This window comes from Aulonocara sp. 'chitande type north' Nkhata Bay, linkage group LG3, assembly GCF_057382095.1.
Source record: "Aulonocara sp. 'chitande type north' Nkhata Bay isolate Kocher_YH1m ecotype deep benthic linkage group LG3, A_spYH_male_GT1.1, whole genome shotgun sequence".
NCBI classification, from domain to species: domain Eukaryota; kingdom Metazoa; phylum Chordata; class Actinopteri; order Cichliformes; family Cichlidae; genus Aulonocara; species Aulonocara sp. 'chitande type north' Nkhata Bay.
The window spans coordinates 43,587,370-43,605,423 of record NC_141346.1 but is presented as its reverse complement, the minus strand read 5'-3'; the positions used below and the strand labels follow the sequence as shown (position 1 = coordinate 43,605,423).

At 43.0% G+C, this 18,054-nt stretch overlaps 1 protein-coding gene across 2 annotated transcripts in view; it reads left to right on the top strand.

The window, feature by feature from the left end:
- Positions 1-17,587, top strand: part of rgs12a (regulator of G protein signaling 12a) — a 45,190-nt gene extending 27,603 nt beyond the window's left edge. For both annotated transcript variants that reach the window (XM_086282424.1, XM_086282433.1), the window contains exons 7-18: positions 1,239-1,382; positions 2,004-2,186; positions 2,278-2,425; positions 3,151-3,248; positions 3,471-3,662; positions 7,681-7,754; positions 7,870-7,996; positions 8,428-8,524; positions 8,785-8,840; positions 9,331-9,442; positions 9,680-10,231; positions 16,409-17,587. In XM_086282424.1, the coding sequence (XP_086138550.1) occupies positions 1,239-1,382; positions 2,004-2,186; positions 2,278-2,425; positions 3,151-3,248; positions 3,471-3,662; positions 7,681-7,754; positions 7,870-7,996; positions 8,428-8,524; positions 8,785-8,840; positions 9,331-9,442; positions 9,680-10,231; positions 16,409-16,692 (2,067 nt within the window). In that variant the 3' untranslated portion in view covers positions 16,693-17,587. The remainder of the gene's footprint in view (positions 1-1,238; positions 1,383-2,003; positions 2,187-2,277; positions 2,426-3,150; positions 3,249-3,470; positions 3,663-7,680; positions 7,755-7,869; positions 7,997-8,427; positions 8,525-8,784; positions 8,841-9,330; positions 9,443-9,679; positions 10,232-16,408) is intronic.
- The last annotated feature ends 467 nt before the right edge of the window (positions 17,588-18,054 follow it).

The following is an 18,054-nucleotide window of genomic DNA, read 5'->3' as shown; positions in this document are numbered from 1 at the left end:
AACGGGTGAAGTGTCTTGCCCAAGGACACAACAACCGAGACTGTCCAAGCTGGGGCTCGAACCGACAACCTTCCGATTACAAGGCGAACTCCCAACTCTTGAGCCACGATCGCTTTGATCTACATCAGTGACTCAAGATTCAGCTACTCTAGCTAATCTACCTACTTCTCTCTAAAAGGTTCAGACTAAACCGAATCTGCTCACTTAGCTGATGTAGACTCTTAAAATGTACTTTTATTTTGAAAGGGAAACCAAAAAGAGGGGGAAGGCTCTAACATGGTGTGGTCGTATGCACTGCCTACAGACGGCTTTACAGTTGAATCTACATCATAGTTAGGTAACCCCCCTGAGACCCTACAAAGTAACTTACGCCATGACCTGATGTGCACGTACCTGGAAATGTAACTACATCAACGCATCTACGCAACCCGCAACTATTGCACTTTTATTACTGAGATATTATCAACAATGACTTTAGTATAAGGAAGAAGTCATACCCTCATTATGAAGGCTCACAGGGGGGAAAAAAGCACAAGAAAAAGTGAGGACCCCGGAAAGAACAGTGTCCCGGGATTTTGATTTGTTTTTATTGTGGCTGGCGCTGCATATACAACACTTGGACATAAGCACAAGGTCATTAAGAGCGCGCAAAAGTATAAATGAATGCTGCCAAAGACATAAGCCACTTACCCAGGTTACAAGAAAGGTTCTAAAAAGAGTTGTGCATACGTCTAACTGTAACAGATATCGCTTACATGTTGTAGCTGATTACTGCACTAGGGGGCAGTGTCACAAACAGCCAGTATGTGGGCTAAGTAAAATTTTTGGTCCTTCAGCCAGCCATAGAAAAGGGCAAACTTATAACATGCGAAGAGCTGAAGTGAAACTAAGTGTTAAAAACAGTCAAAAAAAAGTGCTGCGGCCACCATCTGTGCTTCTCATGCTTTATTTTGGTCTTATTTTGGATTTTTTTTTGTGCTTTTTCCCATTAACTCCCCTGTTCCTGTTTCCGTCCACTTTTTCAACCAATCACCTTCAAGCTATGTAGAGCTGCATGGTTCTGGGTTGTTTAAGGACTGCATGCAAGCATGTTTCCATTAGATGCATACCCTTTTTTTGGGGGGGGGGGGGGGGATCGCTAAACAAACCATAAAACAAGCATGATGGTGTTTGCGTCACTGTGGCATAGCATAACACACACACTCATCACAAATTCTCAACAATTCTCTTTCCTGCAGCTGTCCCAGAGAGCAGGGGAGATCTATAACAGCTTCCTGTCCAGCAAGGCCACCATGCCGGTCAACATCGACAGCCAAGCCCAGCTGGCCGATGACGTGCTAACCTCCCCAAGGCCTGACATGTTCAAGACCCAGCAGCTACAGGTAGCAACGAGACAGCTGTTGAGTTTATTTATTAGTGTTCCAAATGAGGCAGCGGATAAATAATGCGGTGCTCCCGCAGTAATCAAAACATTCAACAAACAGTTTGACTTTTAGTGACAGGCCCTTTGTGAGAACCTCATTTGAATTCTTCAGTTGTTCGGTATCAAGCTGAGGATCAAGCTTTTTCTAGACAGTATTAATGGAGGAGGGATTCTGCGTGCAGTAGGGGGTTCTGTTCTCATCTAGCCTTTAGTCACTTAGCACAAGCATATTGGCTTTTTTTTTGGTGGCCATCTGCATTTGTTTACAAAAGGGCTCTGAGGCTTTACCAGAGAGATAAACACAAACTGGCATACACCCACAGAGAACCTAGCACATACTGTACACACAGCCCCATAGACACACAGTCAGAGATCTGTATATTTTCAGTGTGCACATGAGTATGATTAAATTTTAACCGTTAAGGCTGCTGTCAAAACATGAGCTGTAACCATATGTTAACACTAGCAGCTTTTTGTCTATTGCACATCTTCTCTTCTCTTTTTATTTATTTATGTATTTTTTTGGTCAAATCCTCACTTGCGATGTCTTACTCATCGGCCCCTCTCACCACGTCCGCAGATCTTCAACTTGATGAAATTTGACAGCTATTCGCGTTTCCTCAAGTCCTCCCTCTACCAGGAGTGCATGCGTGCTGAGATGGACGGTCAGCCGTTGCCGGACCCCTACCAAATCCCCTGCAGCCCCGCCCCCTCAAAGCACAGTGCCAGCTCTGACCGCTCCACCCTGTCGACCCCCAAAAAGGTATAGCATTTATTAAAGACACTTCTCACGGAGTTGTGCGGTTGTTGTCCAGACTGACTGATAACGGGTCTATTTGCCTCCCAATCCACAGGACGTCAGAAAGCAGCGCTCAGGGAGGTCACTGAATGAAGACGGCAGAGACGAGAGCGCCGACAAGAAACGTGGCTTCTTCTCTTGGTCGCGCAACAGGAGCTTTGGGAAGGGTCCAAAGAAGAAGGACATCGGAGACATTAACCTCGGTAAGGAGTGAACTGACAACGGTGAATGTTTCAAACGTCCCCGACACAAACGTCTGCAGTGCTCAATTGTCCTTGAATAAGACACCAAATCAGTGCCAGCTCCAGGGCTGGAGTGAGATACATGCAGGGTAGAAGTGAAGAAACACAGCTGGAAGTCTCTCACACACTGAGAAACACACAGACATACCACTGGTACCCTGGCAAAAACATACTTGTTGCGTCCTGACACACTGAGGAGGCCCAAGGAAGGGTTTAAATGATAGTCTTAGTGTTTTTTTTATTGTTTTGTTTTTAAGTTGTTATTATGTTTTGGGTTGATTTTATTTAAGACTGGCCATAAACTTTAATCTACAATTCCATTTTCTGACTTTTAGGCTTACATCCGTAATGATTACTTGTAGTTTCTTTCTCATGCCAGTTGTGTGCAAAAAAACTCGATTCTGTTCTTACTTAATGTGACTAAATATACATTTTACACTCTCTCTAAATGCATTTGTCCTGAAATGAAACTCCAACTCCCACTCATATCCTTTATTTATTCTCTTTGATAAAACGCGCCTTTCTGTTTGCCAAAATCTTCCAGTGACCAACTTCGATACTGAAACACTGTTATTAGTCATATTACACGTCGGTGTTGCATATTGTAAGTGTCATGTAAAATGAGCAGTGCGCTCATGTCTCTCTGACGTGCACTAATCTGTCGTACTCTGCACTGCGCTGTGCAGATTACTGGGGCAGTAATGGGAGGAGGGAGTCCCAGGGCTCCTTGTCATCCGGTACCAGTCTGGAGATGCCCATTTCCTGCTCCGCTGGCAAGATTGAGGTAAGACTCCTATGGACAGGTCACCATGGCAACACAGAGCTCAGTGTCTGGTGAAGCTATTATAATAGGGCCGCAGCAGTTTTTTATATACTTCTCAGACCATGGAGTTTTTTTGTTTATGGGTCACATGGAAGAAAAAACACACACATATATATATATATATTTATAATATTAAAAAGTATTTATTTATATATGCGTTTATTTTTAATTCTTTGACCATAGTCTGATAATCGCCACTCGGTTGGAGCGTGGGAACGTGCTCCCAAACAGTGCAGCGTGCTGCTACCCAACGGCTCCTGCTCTTCTGTCAGCCTTCGGCCAGGTGCCTCCATCAGGGAAGTCCTCCAAGAACTCTGCCAGAACATTAGTGTCAACGTTGCCGCCGTTGACCTTTTCCTCGTGGGAGGAGACAAGGTGAGAACAAACTGCTGTCAAATGCTGCATACCGTACATCTGCTGCTGCTGTCCCAGTAAGCTAAGCACTGCTACAGAAAGAATTTGAGCGGAGTTATTCAGCTGTGCTTACACTAAGAAAATAAAATGTAGCCTTTAGGAGTTGCTTTGTTTCATTAGAGGTGAGGCTCTCCCAAATAGAGACTTTTGAGTTCTGTAGAACTTATCAGAAGGAAAAAGACAAAGCTTTGGTTACAAAAAAACTATCTGAGAGTCATCAAAGAAAGGGTAGAAGAAACACACTATCTCACATAGGGGTCACATTCTGTTTACTGCTTACTCTGACTGATATAGGATTTTTAAGAATGATACCAATACCAATATTCGGTTACTTGAAAAGCCAATATGTTGGCAAATATTTCTTTTTAATTTCAGATACATGAAACAGATGTATTTCCCTAAAATTTGTTATGTGCAAATATTTGTGATTCCTTACTGACATAATATGACAACGCAGTTTAAACGTAATCTTGTTACAACGATTCACAGATTACTCATTTACACTCCTTGTTTTGCTGGGATCAGCTGATCGTTGCGTTTGTGGCGTTCTAAAATTGGATGCTCCAATGTGTCCTCTGTGGACAAAGTGTGTAACCTCTTAAAATTGTCTTTTATTGGCCTTTAGAAATACTGATACCGATTGATCAGAAAATGATCGGCCTTCTGAGAAGCTCATCTATGCCAAAACCCAGTTTTCAAAAATCTAATTTTAAGATAAAGGATTGCTTGTGTCATGCTTAATAATATAATGAAGCAGGTGTGCTTCCAGGAACCCCCCAAAGAAGTATTAGCCCTATTGATATATCTGTCAGGCTCTCTCTAATATAAGCTGGGGCACCCATAATTATTCAGTAAAAGCTGATGAAGTTTGAAACAGTGAACATGATAATCATTACTTTGAATGAGGAGAGTGTCAAGCTGACATTTTTCACAATTACAAAAGCAAAACAAAACAAAAATGCACATAATTACTAGAGATGGACCGATCCGATATTGCGTATTGGTATCGGTCCGATACTGACCTAAATTACTGGATCGGATATCAGAGAGAAATAAAAAATGTAATCCGATCCATTAAATATCAAAAAAGCACCTCACAAAACTTGCGACATGGTGTAACTCGGCTCATAACATGTCGGAGCAGTGTGCGTCACGTGATAGAGCAGCTGTGTGTATTTGTAGCCTCGCTAGCAATCCGGCATTTCATCTCCGAGGAAGTTAACCCAGAGAGAAGTAAAGCAAGTGAATGTTTGTAAAGCATTCCCGCGTTAAGCTTAACAACCGATATATGGAGCGACTGCCTCTTCTCTCTCCTTCCCTCTCCTGCTGCTACTTCAATCATGAAACTGATTAATGATCAGCTGATCGGCTTTTCTGTCGTGAGTCCGTCTCTCTTCTTTGTTTTTGGCCCACTTCGCGCCAGAAAGAGGAAACCAGCGGCTGAACAACAGCAGCACGTTTAATCTGTTGTTAGAATTTAATTAATATTACTTTCTACACCAGGATCTTTTTCTATGTACCTGACGGCTGGTAACTGTGCAGGGGCGGATCTAGCAAAGTTTAGCCAGGGGGGCCGATAGGGCATGAACAGGGAAAAGGGGGCACAAAGACATACTTTTCTTTATTCTCATTTAAAATGTCGAGCTTTTAATAAATAATTATCTGAATCTTACACCCAAAGTTTTAATCTGATGTAAATGTAACGGAGCCAAGGTGATTTTATTTCCACAGTGTCGTTTTTTTAAAGGAAGGAAACCTTCCTCCAAACGGACAGAGCAGTGGAGCCGCCAAGGGAAAGCACACGATTAAAAAACTGTATAATTAAAATATAATTTATTATATTTAAATAGTTAAAAATGCAAAATGAATTAAAACAACCTTGGCCAAGGGGTAACACAATAAAAAGCAATAAAACACAACATTAAAAGTCCAGTGGCATCCGCCACGATATAAAAGTCACAAAGAACTAAAAAAGTCCAGCGAAGTGATGTAAAAGGGAAACCCAGCGGAGTCCTCGCCTTCCTCCCCGCATTCCGCGTCCTGGTACGCTGAAGAAAGGGAGGGAGCGGCAGTCACTATTCTTTTCGGCAATTTTCATTCAATAAAAGGGGCTAAGTCGAAGACTTACCCCGGGTGGGCAGAGCTCTCAACTCCGCCCGCCGCTTCTTTAAAACTGCAAATCGGCACCAGCTGTCTCGCCGCCTCTGCTCTCCCGCAGTGCACAAGCTGGGCTCTCGTTACTACTGCCGTCCGCCTGTTCGCTCCGCGTCCCTAGTCGCTAGTGCTGTCCGTCCTCCCTAACGCCCAGCTCCACCAGCCCCTTCGGCTTGCAGGCGCTGCCGCCTGGCACCACTTACTCCTGGCCGTCTCTCAAGCCTCTCGGTCGAACTCCTTCCTTTGGTCTGCCAGGCCCTCTTATTGGCCTCTCTGGGATCTCTCGCAGGTGTGATCAGTTTATTATCAGGTAGGGGCGGAGTCTTTCCAGGACAAGTCATCAAATAAATACCATTAAAACATGCAGTAAAACTCATAAAAATAAACCAGTGTACAATATTAAAATATTAAAAAGGTAAAACGCAGCAAAACATGCATAGTAGAAAAACTTAGATGACTTGTCCCTTTCCACCCCGTGACATCAAATGTATAGAAGTCCATTAGTGTATATAGTGACTATTAAGTCTAATATATATATACCCTAGTAAGCTATAGTACTTTTTCCTTTGGGAAGATACCATCTGTGCAGTCTGCAATTATGTTGAAGAAAGATGTTGAATCTATTTAATATTTCTTGAAAAATAATTGATATCTGTCCATTTTTTTTTTTCACACTGCATCAAATTAAAGTTGATTACATCGATTAAGCATCATGAGGTGGGGGGGGGGTCATCAGTTTCTCACCCCGATGACTAACCCTATTGGTTAGGTTGCTTACTCTTTAAAATACCAGATTAGGGAGGATGGTGCAGGTTTAAGTTTATTAGATTGATCAGTGTTGCTGAACTATGAAATATTTTGGGTGCAGTGTATTTTTTGCATACAGGTATAACAGAATAGCTTTAGTGTTGTTGTTTATTTAAACTTGAGTATTAACTTATACAAAATGCAGCAAGATATAAAAAAAAAACCAGTTTTATTGATTAAAAAACACTATATCGGATTCATATCGGTATCGGCCGATATCCAAATTTATGATATCGGTATCGGTATCGGACATAAAAAAGTGGTATGTGCCATGTCTAATAATTACCTTGAAAAAGGAACTTCAGCAGGCCGGGGTGTGTCTTGTGACTTTATAATTTTTATGTCATCTTGACAAAATTAGTGTACACAGTTTAATGATGATGGATGTATAAATACCACATACTGCACAAATGTATGCACATTTTATGTGTTTTTATTTGATGTAGGTTTGGGAGAGAGCAGGGGTGGAAGGTGAGGGGGGGAGTGTTTTTACTACTGCTGCATATTACTGTGAAAACAAATCTTTGTATGCTGCTGCAAAAACAACAAAAATATTGTTTAAAAAAAGATGATGGATGTGCCGCGATCTTGGCCGTGTGACCTTGTAAAAAGATGACGGAAAGAGAAAGAAGCAGAAGATTTTTCACTAGGCAGTTAATTTTAACAGCAGCTCATTAGAGGTGCATGAAAAGTCACTGATTCTAATAACGGCGAGAATGAGGTGAGGTGAAGTGTGATGATCAGTGCTCAGTGTGAAACAGAAGCCTTGTACTCGAGCTAAGATGGCAGATATTTTTCATATTTACAAAAAAACAAATACTTCCAATATCCAGACACTTAAATATCTGGGTACAGCACACCTGAGGAGTCCTTGTTAGCAAATATAAGTTGTGAAGGGAATCAAAAAGAGAATTACAGATAATTTTTTTCATTGCTGTTTATAGCGCTCAATACTGTGTTTGATCCTGGCTCTTTATGTACTGCTAATGTGCAGTTTTATGCTTTTTTTCCCTTTTAGCCTTTAGTGTTGGACCAAGACTGTATGACACTAAGCTCCAGAGACCTGAGACTGGAGAAGCGCACATTGTTTAGGTATGAACAACCGATCAGTGTTCCCTTGAGTCTGTTAATCGCCTTCAGTTTCTCATTTTGCGTTTCTGCTTTCATTGCTGTCACATTTACTTTGATGCTCTCGGCTCACTGGTAGGTTGGATCTGGTGCCCATTAACCGCTCCGTGGGGCTGAAAGCCAAGCCGACCAAGCCAGTCACTGAGGTCCTGCGGCCCGTGGTGGCCAAATATGGTCTCCACCTCGCTGATCTTGTGGCCAAAATAGTAAGTTGTCTCCAGTGCCTTAATCCTTTTGAAGCTCCCGTGTGTCCAGACAGCAGCCTGTGTAGTGTGTGACTGTGCCACAGGGTGGAGTATCATGGTTAGGGGGGTAAAACGACCGCATCCTTTTCCATCTCTACACAGTGGTTAGCACTCTGACTCAGCCCAGCCTGCTAAGACGAAACACCGGGGCTATAATTAAGAATGACGACACTCCTCAAACATGCCGACTCTCTACTCCTCCCCCTAAACCCCTGTCAGATTTATTTTAGTCCTGTGGGTTTCCAGGCATTATAACTGTATTATACAGTAGACCAGAGCTGAAAGGTGGTTTATAAACTAAGCAAAGGAACACGCGCAGCAGCAGTATTTAGATTTCCGCACAACAGGTGAGGATACTAACATGTTGACCTTCAAATTTTATTTTATAATAGAGCGGCGAGACTGAGCCTCTGGATCTGGGTGCCCCCATATCGAGTCTGGACGGCCTGCGAGTTGTGCTGGAGCGAGCAGATCCCTGTTCAGTCAAAGGTAGAATGGAACAAGAAAACAAAACTGGTTTGTCCTTTCTCATCAAGGCACCAGAAAAATGTAAATCACGCCCACCTCAGTCATCCTGCTGATTAACGTGTACGAGTTTTTGCAAGACGTCTCTCTCATTACGCCTCAAGCACCCTCTCCTCCCCTCTCTGTCTCACGCTCTTCCTCATCAGTTTCTCACCCCGAAGGCTTTTTCATGTACACATCTCTCTGTTTCTCTCTCTCTCTCTCTCTCTCTCTCTCTCAAATAGACAAATCCAAGTCTTCCTCCTTAAAAAGTCACCCAACCCGGAGTTTTTCTGCGACAGTGAGTACTCGTCACATCTTTATTCTCACACAATGATAAAAAGAGTGGTGTTTTTGTCTTTTTCTGCTGCTGCTTCTGCAACATCATTTAATAACATTATTAACACTGAGCCAATGCTAAGCTATCAGTTGGTGTTTACTTCCTTTTGTTTTATATTATTATTACTGTTATTTTGGGGTCTTCCTCTCCCTAACACTGCCTATGGCTGACTCACTCGCTCCTGTTTTCTCCGCTCGAGTTATTGCACCATATGAAGGCAGATCCTGCTTAGTCTGGATTCTATCAGGGTCCTTAGACACACAGCCGACAGATGGACCAAGCTCATCTTTACCTGAAGGTCTCAGTAAATCTGGACAAACTGCTCAGTAGGGTGCTTAGCAGCTCGTGCTTAGCTTCGCCCCCATCCCACCCCACCCCTTACGACCTCCCCACACACCACATCGTCCCTCCATCCCCTTAATAGAGTGCCTTGTTATTGTTGAATCTGCAGGGAGATGAGAGGTCAGCACCAAAGGACTTTTCTGTGAGGCCAAGTGGACCAGACTCAGCACTCCCAAGGGATAAGAGAAAACAGAAAAAGATTAATATAGATGAAGCTGAAGGTAAATCCCCCTTTTTCTCCTTATTTGTCTTTCTTTCTTTTCTTTTTTTCAACTTGTGGTGGAATTCTTAGCTTTGCTTTGCCTTTAAGACTAACTCGTGTCTTTGTTAGTTCCACGAGGGTTCTTTTCTCTTAAGAGGAGCGAGGTTGCTCTGCTGCACGTCACACCCAGCTAATCCTTTTCTTGCGTGTGTGTGGAAACTTTCAAGTGAGGAAATGTGCTTGAACTGTTTTCCAGAATTCTTTGAGCTGCTGAGCCGGGCGCAGAGCACCCGAGCCAACGACCAGCGTGGTCTCCTGAACAAAGACGACCTAGTGCTTCCCGACTTCCTGCGACTGACTCCGCCCACTTCCTCTGTCTCCGTGTCCTCCGACCTGGCCTGCTCCACCCCCAACTCCCTGAAGCCGGTTCGAGAGAATGGCATTCCCTCCCGGAGCCCCCTCACTTCCAGCCTACGCTCGGAGAGCCTCGACTCCTCTCTTAGCTCCAGTGCGAACGGACACTCCAGGCGGTGCCTCATGCCCCCTCCACGCCACCCAACCTTCGGCACTCACATGTCCCCCATCCTCCGGCCCTCAGACACCCGTCCAACCCTCCGCACCGTGGAGGAGGACGCCAACACCGACCTGACTCTCATCGGTGAAGGCGACATCAGCAGCCCCACCCTGCTGCCTCCTTCACCATCCCCTGTGTCGTCCTTCGATAGCAGCCTGCCGGCAGCCAACTTCACCCCGCCACCGCCCTGCTCCCAGGCTAAAGACACGGGTGAAGAGGGAAAGTCCAGTTCAGGTATTTCTACAGTGTAACAACCTAACACTTGGTGTGTTTGCGTGTGTGCTTGTGCGTGTGTGTGTTGTACATGCATGTGTGTGGTCAGGAACAGGACCACTTTGACAATAAAACTCCCTCTACACTGACTCTGATGCACTTTAATGACAAATTGATATCGACTCTTTCTCAGTTTGCCTGATTCGTCTTTATCAAGCTCAGCAAAGCATGTGTGTGATTGATCATGATGATTACACTACTCAAGATTGATCTGTAAATAATGACCTGTGTATTTTGTTCCGTGAGTAACGTTTACTTGTATATCACCTCCCTCGCCACAAATTGTTGAGTTGAACATGTGACTGACATAAGCGGATTTCCAGTGATATATTTTGTCCTTTTGGGTGCATGCAAAATGTGACTGATTGCAGATCTGTTGAATATCAATGAAATATACACAATGCGTAGAGATTAATGATCAATATTTGACAGTTATGTGGACGCTAGATGTTGTACCGAAGATTAGAAATCAGAGGAGAAAAAAAAAGATCAGCTTTCATGTACAAAAAAAAGAAAATTGAGCCAGACTGCTGCACAGTGTTGGACCTGCAAATACCTAACAGTCGGTACATATAAATGCTGTATCCCTATCCATCCCACCTCCTCTACTTAAGAGCAATTCAACAATGTCCGTGTCAAAAAGCTAGATGTTTTTTTCATTCTCTTTTTACGCAATGCTACAAATCCGGTGAGCCATTAAACAGCTCATGCTGTAGCAGTTTGAGCAACGGTGAAAAATTATTAGTCATTGGAGGACAAGTGCTCCTTGGCGCTGGTGACATTGTTGAAGTGCCTGTCATTCTTTACCAGACTCATTCGCTCTCTAGGTGCCTGTTTGTAGATAATCACTGCCAATAATCTCTGTACCTGTGATTGAATAGATCTAATAAATGTTAGAATTGGAAATCACTCTCGTCTGTCTTTTTACACGTTTGTCAGATCAGTCCCTCCCCCCCACTCCTCCCCTCTCTCTCCCCGCCACCCGCCGCTTGTCCTCTCCACCTCCACATGCCTCCTTCCGTTCTCTCTTAGCTTTTTTTGTTTAATTTGTTTTTTCTTTTTCTGTTTTTTGTTGTTGTTCTTGTCTAGTGGCTTCCTCCTCTCATCAGCTCCCACTCCTCCGTGTCCTTCCTCGTGCGCGCTCATTTCACAAGTGTCACTGCTCGCTGGGTGTCTTTATTTTTTTTACTCCTAGGATCTCGGTGTGTGTTTATTCTGTGTCGTTGCTCAGCCGACCTGCTTCTTGTTGTTGCTGTTGTTGATGATATAACACATATTGCTTTTATTTCTTTAAATTGAGCCACTGCTGTTCGCGCGCGTGTGTGTGGGTTTCGCATTGGGTTTGCAAAGCTTTGCCTCGGCATTGGTTCATCGTGCTCTGAGTGCATGGCCATCTCTCGCACACATTTCCCGCCTTTATGTGTTTTTTTTTCCCGCTCCTCCGTGCATATGTGTGTGTTGTCTGTGATGCTATGTGAAGTGAAGTAGTGATTTGATCTGTGACAGTGTTGCTTTGATATCCTACATGTGATGATCGCGGCTTCGAGTTGAAGCCTTTCCTGACACGCTGTGAAGTCGTCAGAAAAGAAGATAACCACACTCCTGTGTTCCAGCTACAGAGCAGCTCCGGCTGCTCTTTTTGATGCACCTCAAAGCACTTTTTTAAAGGGGCACAAACATGACCTTATTGCCTTGTCTTCATATCTACGCTTTTAATGCAAAGCAGGGCTTACACACACAAGACGAGGAGGATAAATCGAAGCTTTTTCAGCTTTCATACAGCCTCATTCCTCTTTTCTGGTTGCTAAGCACATCAGGCTGATTCTTCCCACCACCGGGCGCCATGGTAACCTTATCCACGAGTTGTCTGAGCTACAGATAGAAACTGTCACTACTGGTTTTCATCTATCTCCCTGCCTCTTTCTCTCCGTTTCTCTTTTCTCTCCCTTGCTAAAACGGGAGCAGAGCAGTGATTCGGTATGGCCACGCTTTTAGCGCAGTTTGCCACCTTGGTATCACCGAGGCTGTGCTGGGATCTTTACAGCGAGCTAAAACGCCTCCACTTTCTCACTTTCTCACTTTTTGGACTTTATGAAGTTGTTACATTTGAGTTTGGGTGGAAAGTTAAGCTCGCTGGCTTTCTTTAGTTTAAGACAAAGTAAACCACCCACAGAGTACAGTTGCATCTTTAATTCCAACTGCAGCGAAGCCAATGTTGTGCAGTAGCAGCGTTCCTCTTCTTTTATCTGTCATCCTGCTGACTTCAGGCACTGCAGAGATGTCTCCTCGCTTTCTGTATTACTGTTAGACTGACGCCCTCTGCTGTTCCGAGAGAATAAGAATACAGTAATTGCTGCTTTGGTAGCTTGACGTGGATCTCATTTTAATGCCATGCAGAAAGTCAAAGACATCCTTTCTACAGCAGCAGAAGTGCATCACGCGGTACCATTTTTCACATTTCCTCTAATTCTACTGGAAAGTCACCAGTGTGCACACATGACAGTTACACAAATATCTTGAACTGCATATGGTTTGAATCCAAAAGAAGGCTAAAGTTCTTCAGTGATCTGAAGCTTTTAGTACCTTTAATGGGTACTAGTTTTATAGTTTAATAGTTTTATAGTTTAATTAAAGCCCTAATTAAACTATAAAAGACAAAATCAGAAAGGAGAACCAGGGCTGAACTTGATGCTCCCTCTTACTCCACGGCTCTGTGGGGAATAGAATGCCCACTAGGGGGCGACATTACACAGTGTATCTCTACACAGCACTGATTCAGACTCAATTTAAAGTGTGTTTAGTTAAGTCAACAATAATGCTGCCCTCTTCATAAACAAGAACAGGCGGCCATCTTTGTCTGAATACTAAGCAATAAATTACAGAAGTGAATAATTCAGCAAGTTCACGACAAGAGCTTGTTTGTCTTGTTTTCTATTTCTTCTTATACACTCATGCTGAGGGAAGATTAAAGGATTCCTTGGGGTAATTGAGACTCTATCTCAGGGCATTACAAAGTGCTTTGTAATGACTCGATTTCAGCTGCCTGCACCTGAGGCACCATGCCACTGAGCTGTCCTTCAAGCCCGCTTCACCCGTTTCTTCGTCTTCTGTCCTCGAAGCAGACAGCTGCTGATCCCCGGGCCTGCCTTAGCATCCATCTGGCGGTCAGAGGAGGGCTTGATGTGGATCTTTTGCAGGGAGACTAAGTGAGGACTGGAGCTGGTTCCGTTCTGTTCTGGCTGCTTGAGCTCAGCGTCCTGCTGCCGCCATGGCTGCTGAAAGGAGTTGCCACAGGAGGAATGGCCATGTTAAACAGTTGTGCCTCATTATCACATGGTGCAGACCAATCAGCAAGCACACCACTGAATCCATGCATGAGAAGCGTGTATGTGTAAATGGTAGAAGTGCACACACCAGGTCCAGAAATTACATTTGAGTAATGGCTACATGAGTTTGATCTCCCATGACTAAGCAAAGTAAAGCTTATGTTATAAGCAAAAACCATATTTAAACCCTATCTTGTAGGTTTATTGTGAGTAATATTAAAAGGTTTACCATATCAGTACAAAGCCAGGTGGCTCAGTCAGTGGTCTTTAACGAACTGCGATATTAACAACCTCACTGTGGGAGTGGGGGCTGAGAACAGAGAAGCCTTTCCCAAATTTTCTAGTTTGTGACTAGAGCTAAAACAAACTGCGACTTCATTATTCTTTTGACATGAATTAATTTTTATAGTTGATTAATTGTTCCAGCCAGGCTAAACTTTATCTGTAGGTGTGAGGGTTTGCTGCGTTCCTCTTCTATGATTGTGGACTGAATTACCCCCAAATTATTTTGTACCAACAGAATAAGACTTTAATTAAAGGTAGGGTTTGTGAAAACCTATGTCTTCACTATTTTCTCTCACATTCTATAGATTGCGTAAAATAGCCATTAACTATTATTTAATAATTGGCCTGAACATAATCCACTTGTATTGCCCTATTAGCAAGCAAAGCAAAATTCAAGTAACACTAGAAATGCTTTGTAAGCAAAATGAGGTAAACCAGCAAACGCAAGTGCTGGAAACTATTACACAACCGGAAAAGTACTTGTAGGTTTTCTCCCTCACCCCCCAAGTATGATTGTTCAAGCTGTTGCAGGATAGATAGGTTTGCTGGGTCTACATAAGGTCAGCTGTTGGAGCTCACTGACAGTGTTTACATATATATCGGACAGCAACGAATAACAGCCAGTCGAGTTCAGAGCATCTGTGTGTTGAAGTGTAGTGCTTATGTCCGTGTGTTTACAGTCTCTGGAGGCCACATGGTTCACATGAGATGTGGAAAGTTTATCACCCATAGCTGTAACACCAGCATCAAAAAGAAACGCTGGCTTTGTGGCTTCTTGAGTGCGCTTGCATTAGCGAAGAGAGGGGAAGTTTGAGCATGTTTTATTTATTATCCTGTAGGGGTATTGCGATGAAGTCATGCATCTCTGGGGTTAAAGGAAATAAAGACAGTAATGTTCAGATGTGTCGCATCAGATTTTATTGCACTGAATTACTGTACAGCATATAATCCTGTCAGTTTTTAGTCCGATCTTTCTGACGAACCAGCTATAAAGTTGAGCAAGTTTAAGCAGAAGTGGTTATGTCATCAAGTCTATCATGACAACAGCTGGGATGATTACACAACTATAGAATGCTTAAAATATAAAAAAACAAGCCCACTATTCAACTTAAAATCAAGCAAAGTGGAGTTAAAATGTGCACTCGCACGGTGTGACAGATTTTGCTTGAGTGCTTTTGAAATCTGGCATTGCTGTGCTAAACATCTGGCCGTCAGCCAGTGTAATAAGAGGTAAAAGAGATGTGGAGGCCAAGAATGAATAGTTTTGCACATCTGTGCAGTCACTCCTGTGTAAATGAACATTTTTGGAAACCACATTGATTATCTAAAGCTGCACTCAGTGTTTCTGTTAAACAACAGATCAACATATAAAGTATAAGGTAAGAGGAGCTGCACTGAGCCCGGTGTAAACGGACTGTAACAAAAAGATGGAAGTAGCTACCCAGACAAAACAAATTATCAAGTTATTGAATATTGGTTAACACCGGCAAGCATGGTTGTCAAGCTGCGAAACTGCACAAAATGTGTGGCTGCACATCGCGCTAATTAGATAGCTGCTAATTAGATAGCTGCTAATTAGTGCTAACATATAAGTTAATACTTGAAATTTACCCACTGAAAATGGAGTGCAGTGTTTTCAGGCCGGCTGTTTGTACATTATTTGTCAAAAAAACAAAATGAAATGCTGTCAGGAAGAGGAAATTAGCTGAGACCAAATTGTTTAACATGGCAGTCTCTGGGGATTGGAGTCAGGTCCAAGTGGCCATTAATGGAACTGCGGTTTTTTAGCACTCCCTGCATTGACTTCAGAAAGAGGGTGTAGCTTACAGAGTAGTAGATTTCTCAAGCGTGATTATACCTTCTGCTTGGATCAGACAGAGTGATGGTCCGTGTGGACATCCATGTGTCTCCCCTTTTTTTTTTCTTTTTTTTTTTGTGGCTCATCCATCTACTGCTAACTACACGTGCGCCTGAGGCAGTGGACTTCAAAGAAGTATGATTACTTGGCTGTTGGGTCTGCTTATTCATTTCCCAACACCATCCTGCATATAACGTTAGAAAACTATTCCCCAGGATCTTTTGTTGGTGGACTTGGTGGACATGGGCGCTCACACTAGAAGCAATTTGCCTATTGGCTGCTTTTTAGTTGACGGGTGATCACTGGTGGACATTCCAGGCTTTGGTTGCTTGTCCTTCATTCTTATTGGTAATCTCACACCTCAAAGTTGAGAAAGGTTTAACTTGGCATCGACCTACTTTTTGCATTCACTAGCAGAAATTTTGCTCTCTGTCGCTTACAGTTACTGAATGTCACTTTTGGTGGTCTGTGGTTGCCATGTTGGTGCTAGTAACTTCCTGGGTGGACAGCCCTTTAAAGTACAGTGAATGGTTCCTTATGATGTTATATCATTTGAATGCAGAATGGGCCATCCCACCCATCATCTGCAATATCCAAGTATCTCTTGTCTCTAAATCAATTTATCTTATATCTTCCATGTTTTGCTTTGTTTTTCTCTCCCTTGCACAGAGGCGACAGAAACGATACCTAATGCCAAGTCACCTCCTAAAAAAGCCAACGCTGCACATACCATTCAGGAGGTGATGGATGTGGAGGGAGTACATCTAGAAGAAGGAACAGCGGAGACATCCCAGGGTGAGGACTCTGAGTTGAGTCTGAGTTTTCAGGGCTATGTCGCCGAGCTGCGACAGTGCCAGAGCAAAATGAGAAACGCCCAGATGCCCCAGAACGGCCGCAACCCACCGGAGGGCCAGGACTGCAACACAGATCTTTACAAGGCCACCATCGTCTAAAGGGACCCCCCCCTCCCCCCCCATCCCCACTGCTGCACTTTTAAAGCCTGAGCGACTGTTGTTTGAGGAGATGTAGTCGAACAATGTGCTGCATGTACAAGTTGTCAGTTTTCTTTACTAAAGCATCAATATTATGGTGATGGATATTGTATATTTGTTTAAAAACAGTTCAGGCATCCTGTTGACTTCTAGTACCGGTTGTAATTTTGGGACAGTGATATGTTTTGTTATTGGTATGCTTTGATAATTAACTATTTTGAGCCATGTTAGGCTAAATAATAATACCACAGAAGAAGCCTGAAACTCACTTTGGGGTACCAGTTGATAATAATTGTACACAATTTAAAAAGTGGAAATGACTGAGAAACAGGACACTGCTTGATAAGAAGCTGCTTAACATCTTCTAAACAAAAAAACAATGTAATAACCGGCAGCCTTCTGGTGGTGGAAACCAAAAGGTTAAAGCTCAGGAAAACGCTTGTTCAGGTTCTTGATAACAATTTCGAAACCATCACCAAATGATTTAATAAGCTGTTAAGCTGTTTGGGTATATTGAGTTTTACATTAAAGTCCCAATTAACTGTCCACCCATTACCTTTTTCTGCTAGTCTTGCGCTGAGAAAAGTTGTGAGATGCAATTGAAATAGCAATGATAATTTAAAAATCTAGAAAGTAAAGCTTGACTTTTGTTTTACGTGTCCTGATTAGAAAGTAGGACCACATGCTAGGAGAGGACTCTTAGATATTTGACTATTTCTTGTTCATATTGTCTTCCTGTGTTGTACAGATGACACATAACAGTACCTCTATCGTCTGTACTTTCTGCTTCTGTGGTTGTGAGGTTGTCCTAATTGTTGAACAATTAAAAGGCTTCGATGGCTCTACTTTCAACCAACTGTGTGTCTTTGCTTTTGTGCTTTCATCGTGTAAACGAGGGGGGAATACTTCAAATGTTTCTTTGTTGTTGTATCTAATGCAAAGTCTTCATTTCATACTTGGTATATTTGACCAGCTCGATGTGTTTGCTAAGTTAGTTAGAGCTGTCAATAATTAACAACGTAGTCTTCAGGGCTGAACGATTTCCCATCTGGAAAGTCCACCTTCACTTGCTACTTATGTGCTATTTAGAGGCCCAGCCTCCTCTTTGTATTTTTAGCCCAACATCTGGAGGAAGATTATTACAGCTGGTGAAAATTAGAGGTTAGATTGCATGACTGGGGACTTTGACTTGATACAGCATGTCACTGCTGGAATGCTGACAAGATATGAAACTCTTACTTAGTTGACTTCCATGCTTTACCTGATTTCAGAGGTATTTTCTTTAAGGAGTTCTTCTTAGGAACAACAATTCCTTTGAGGTCC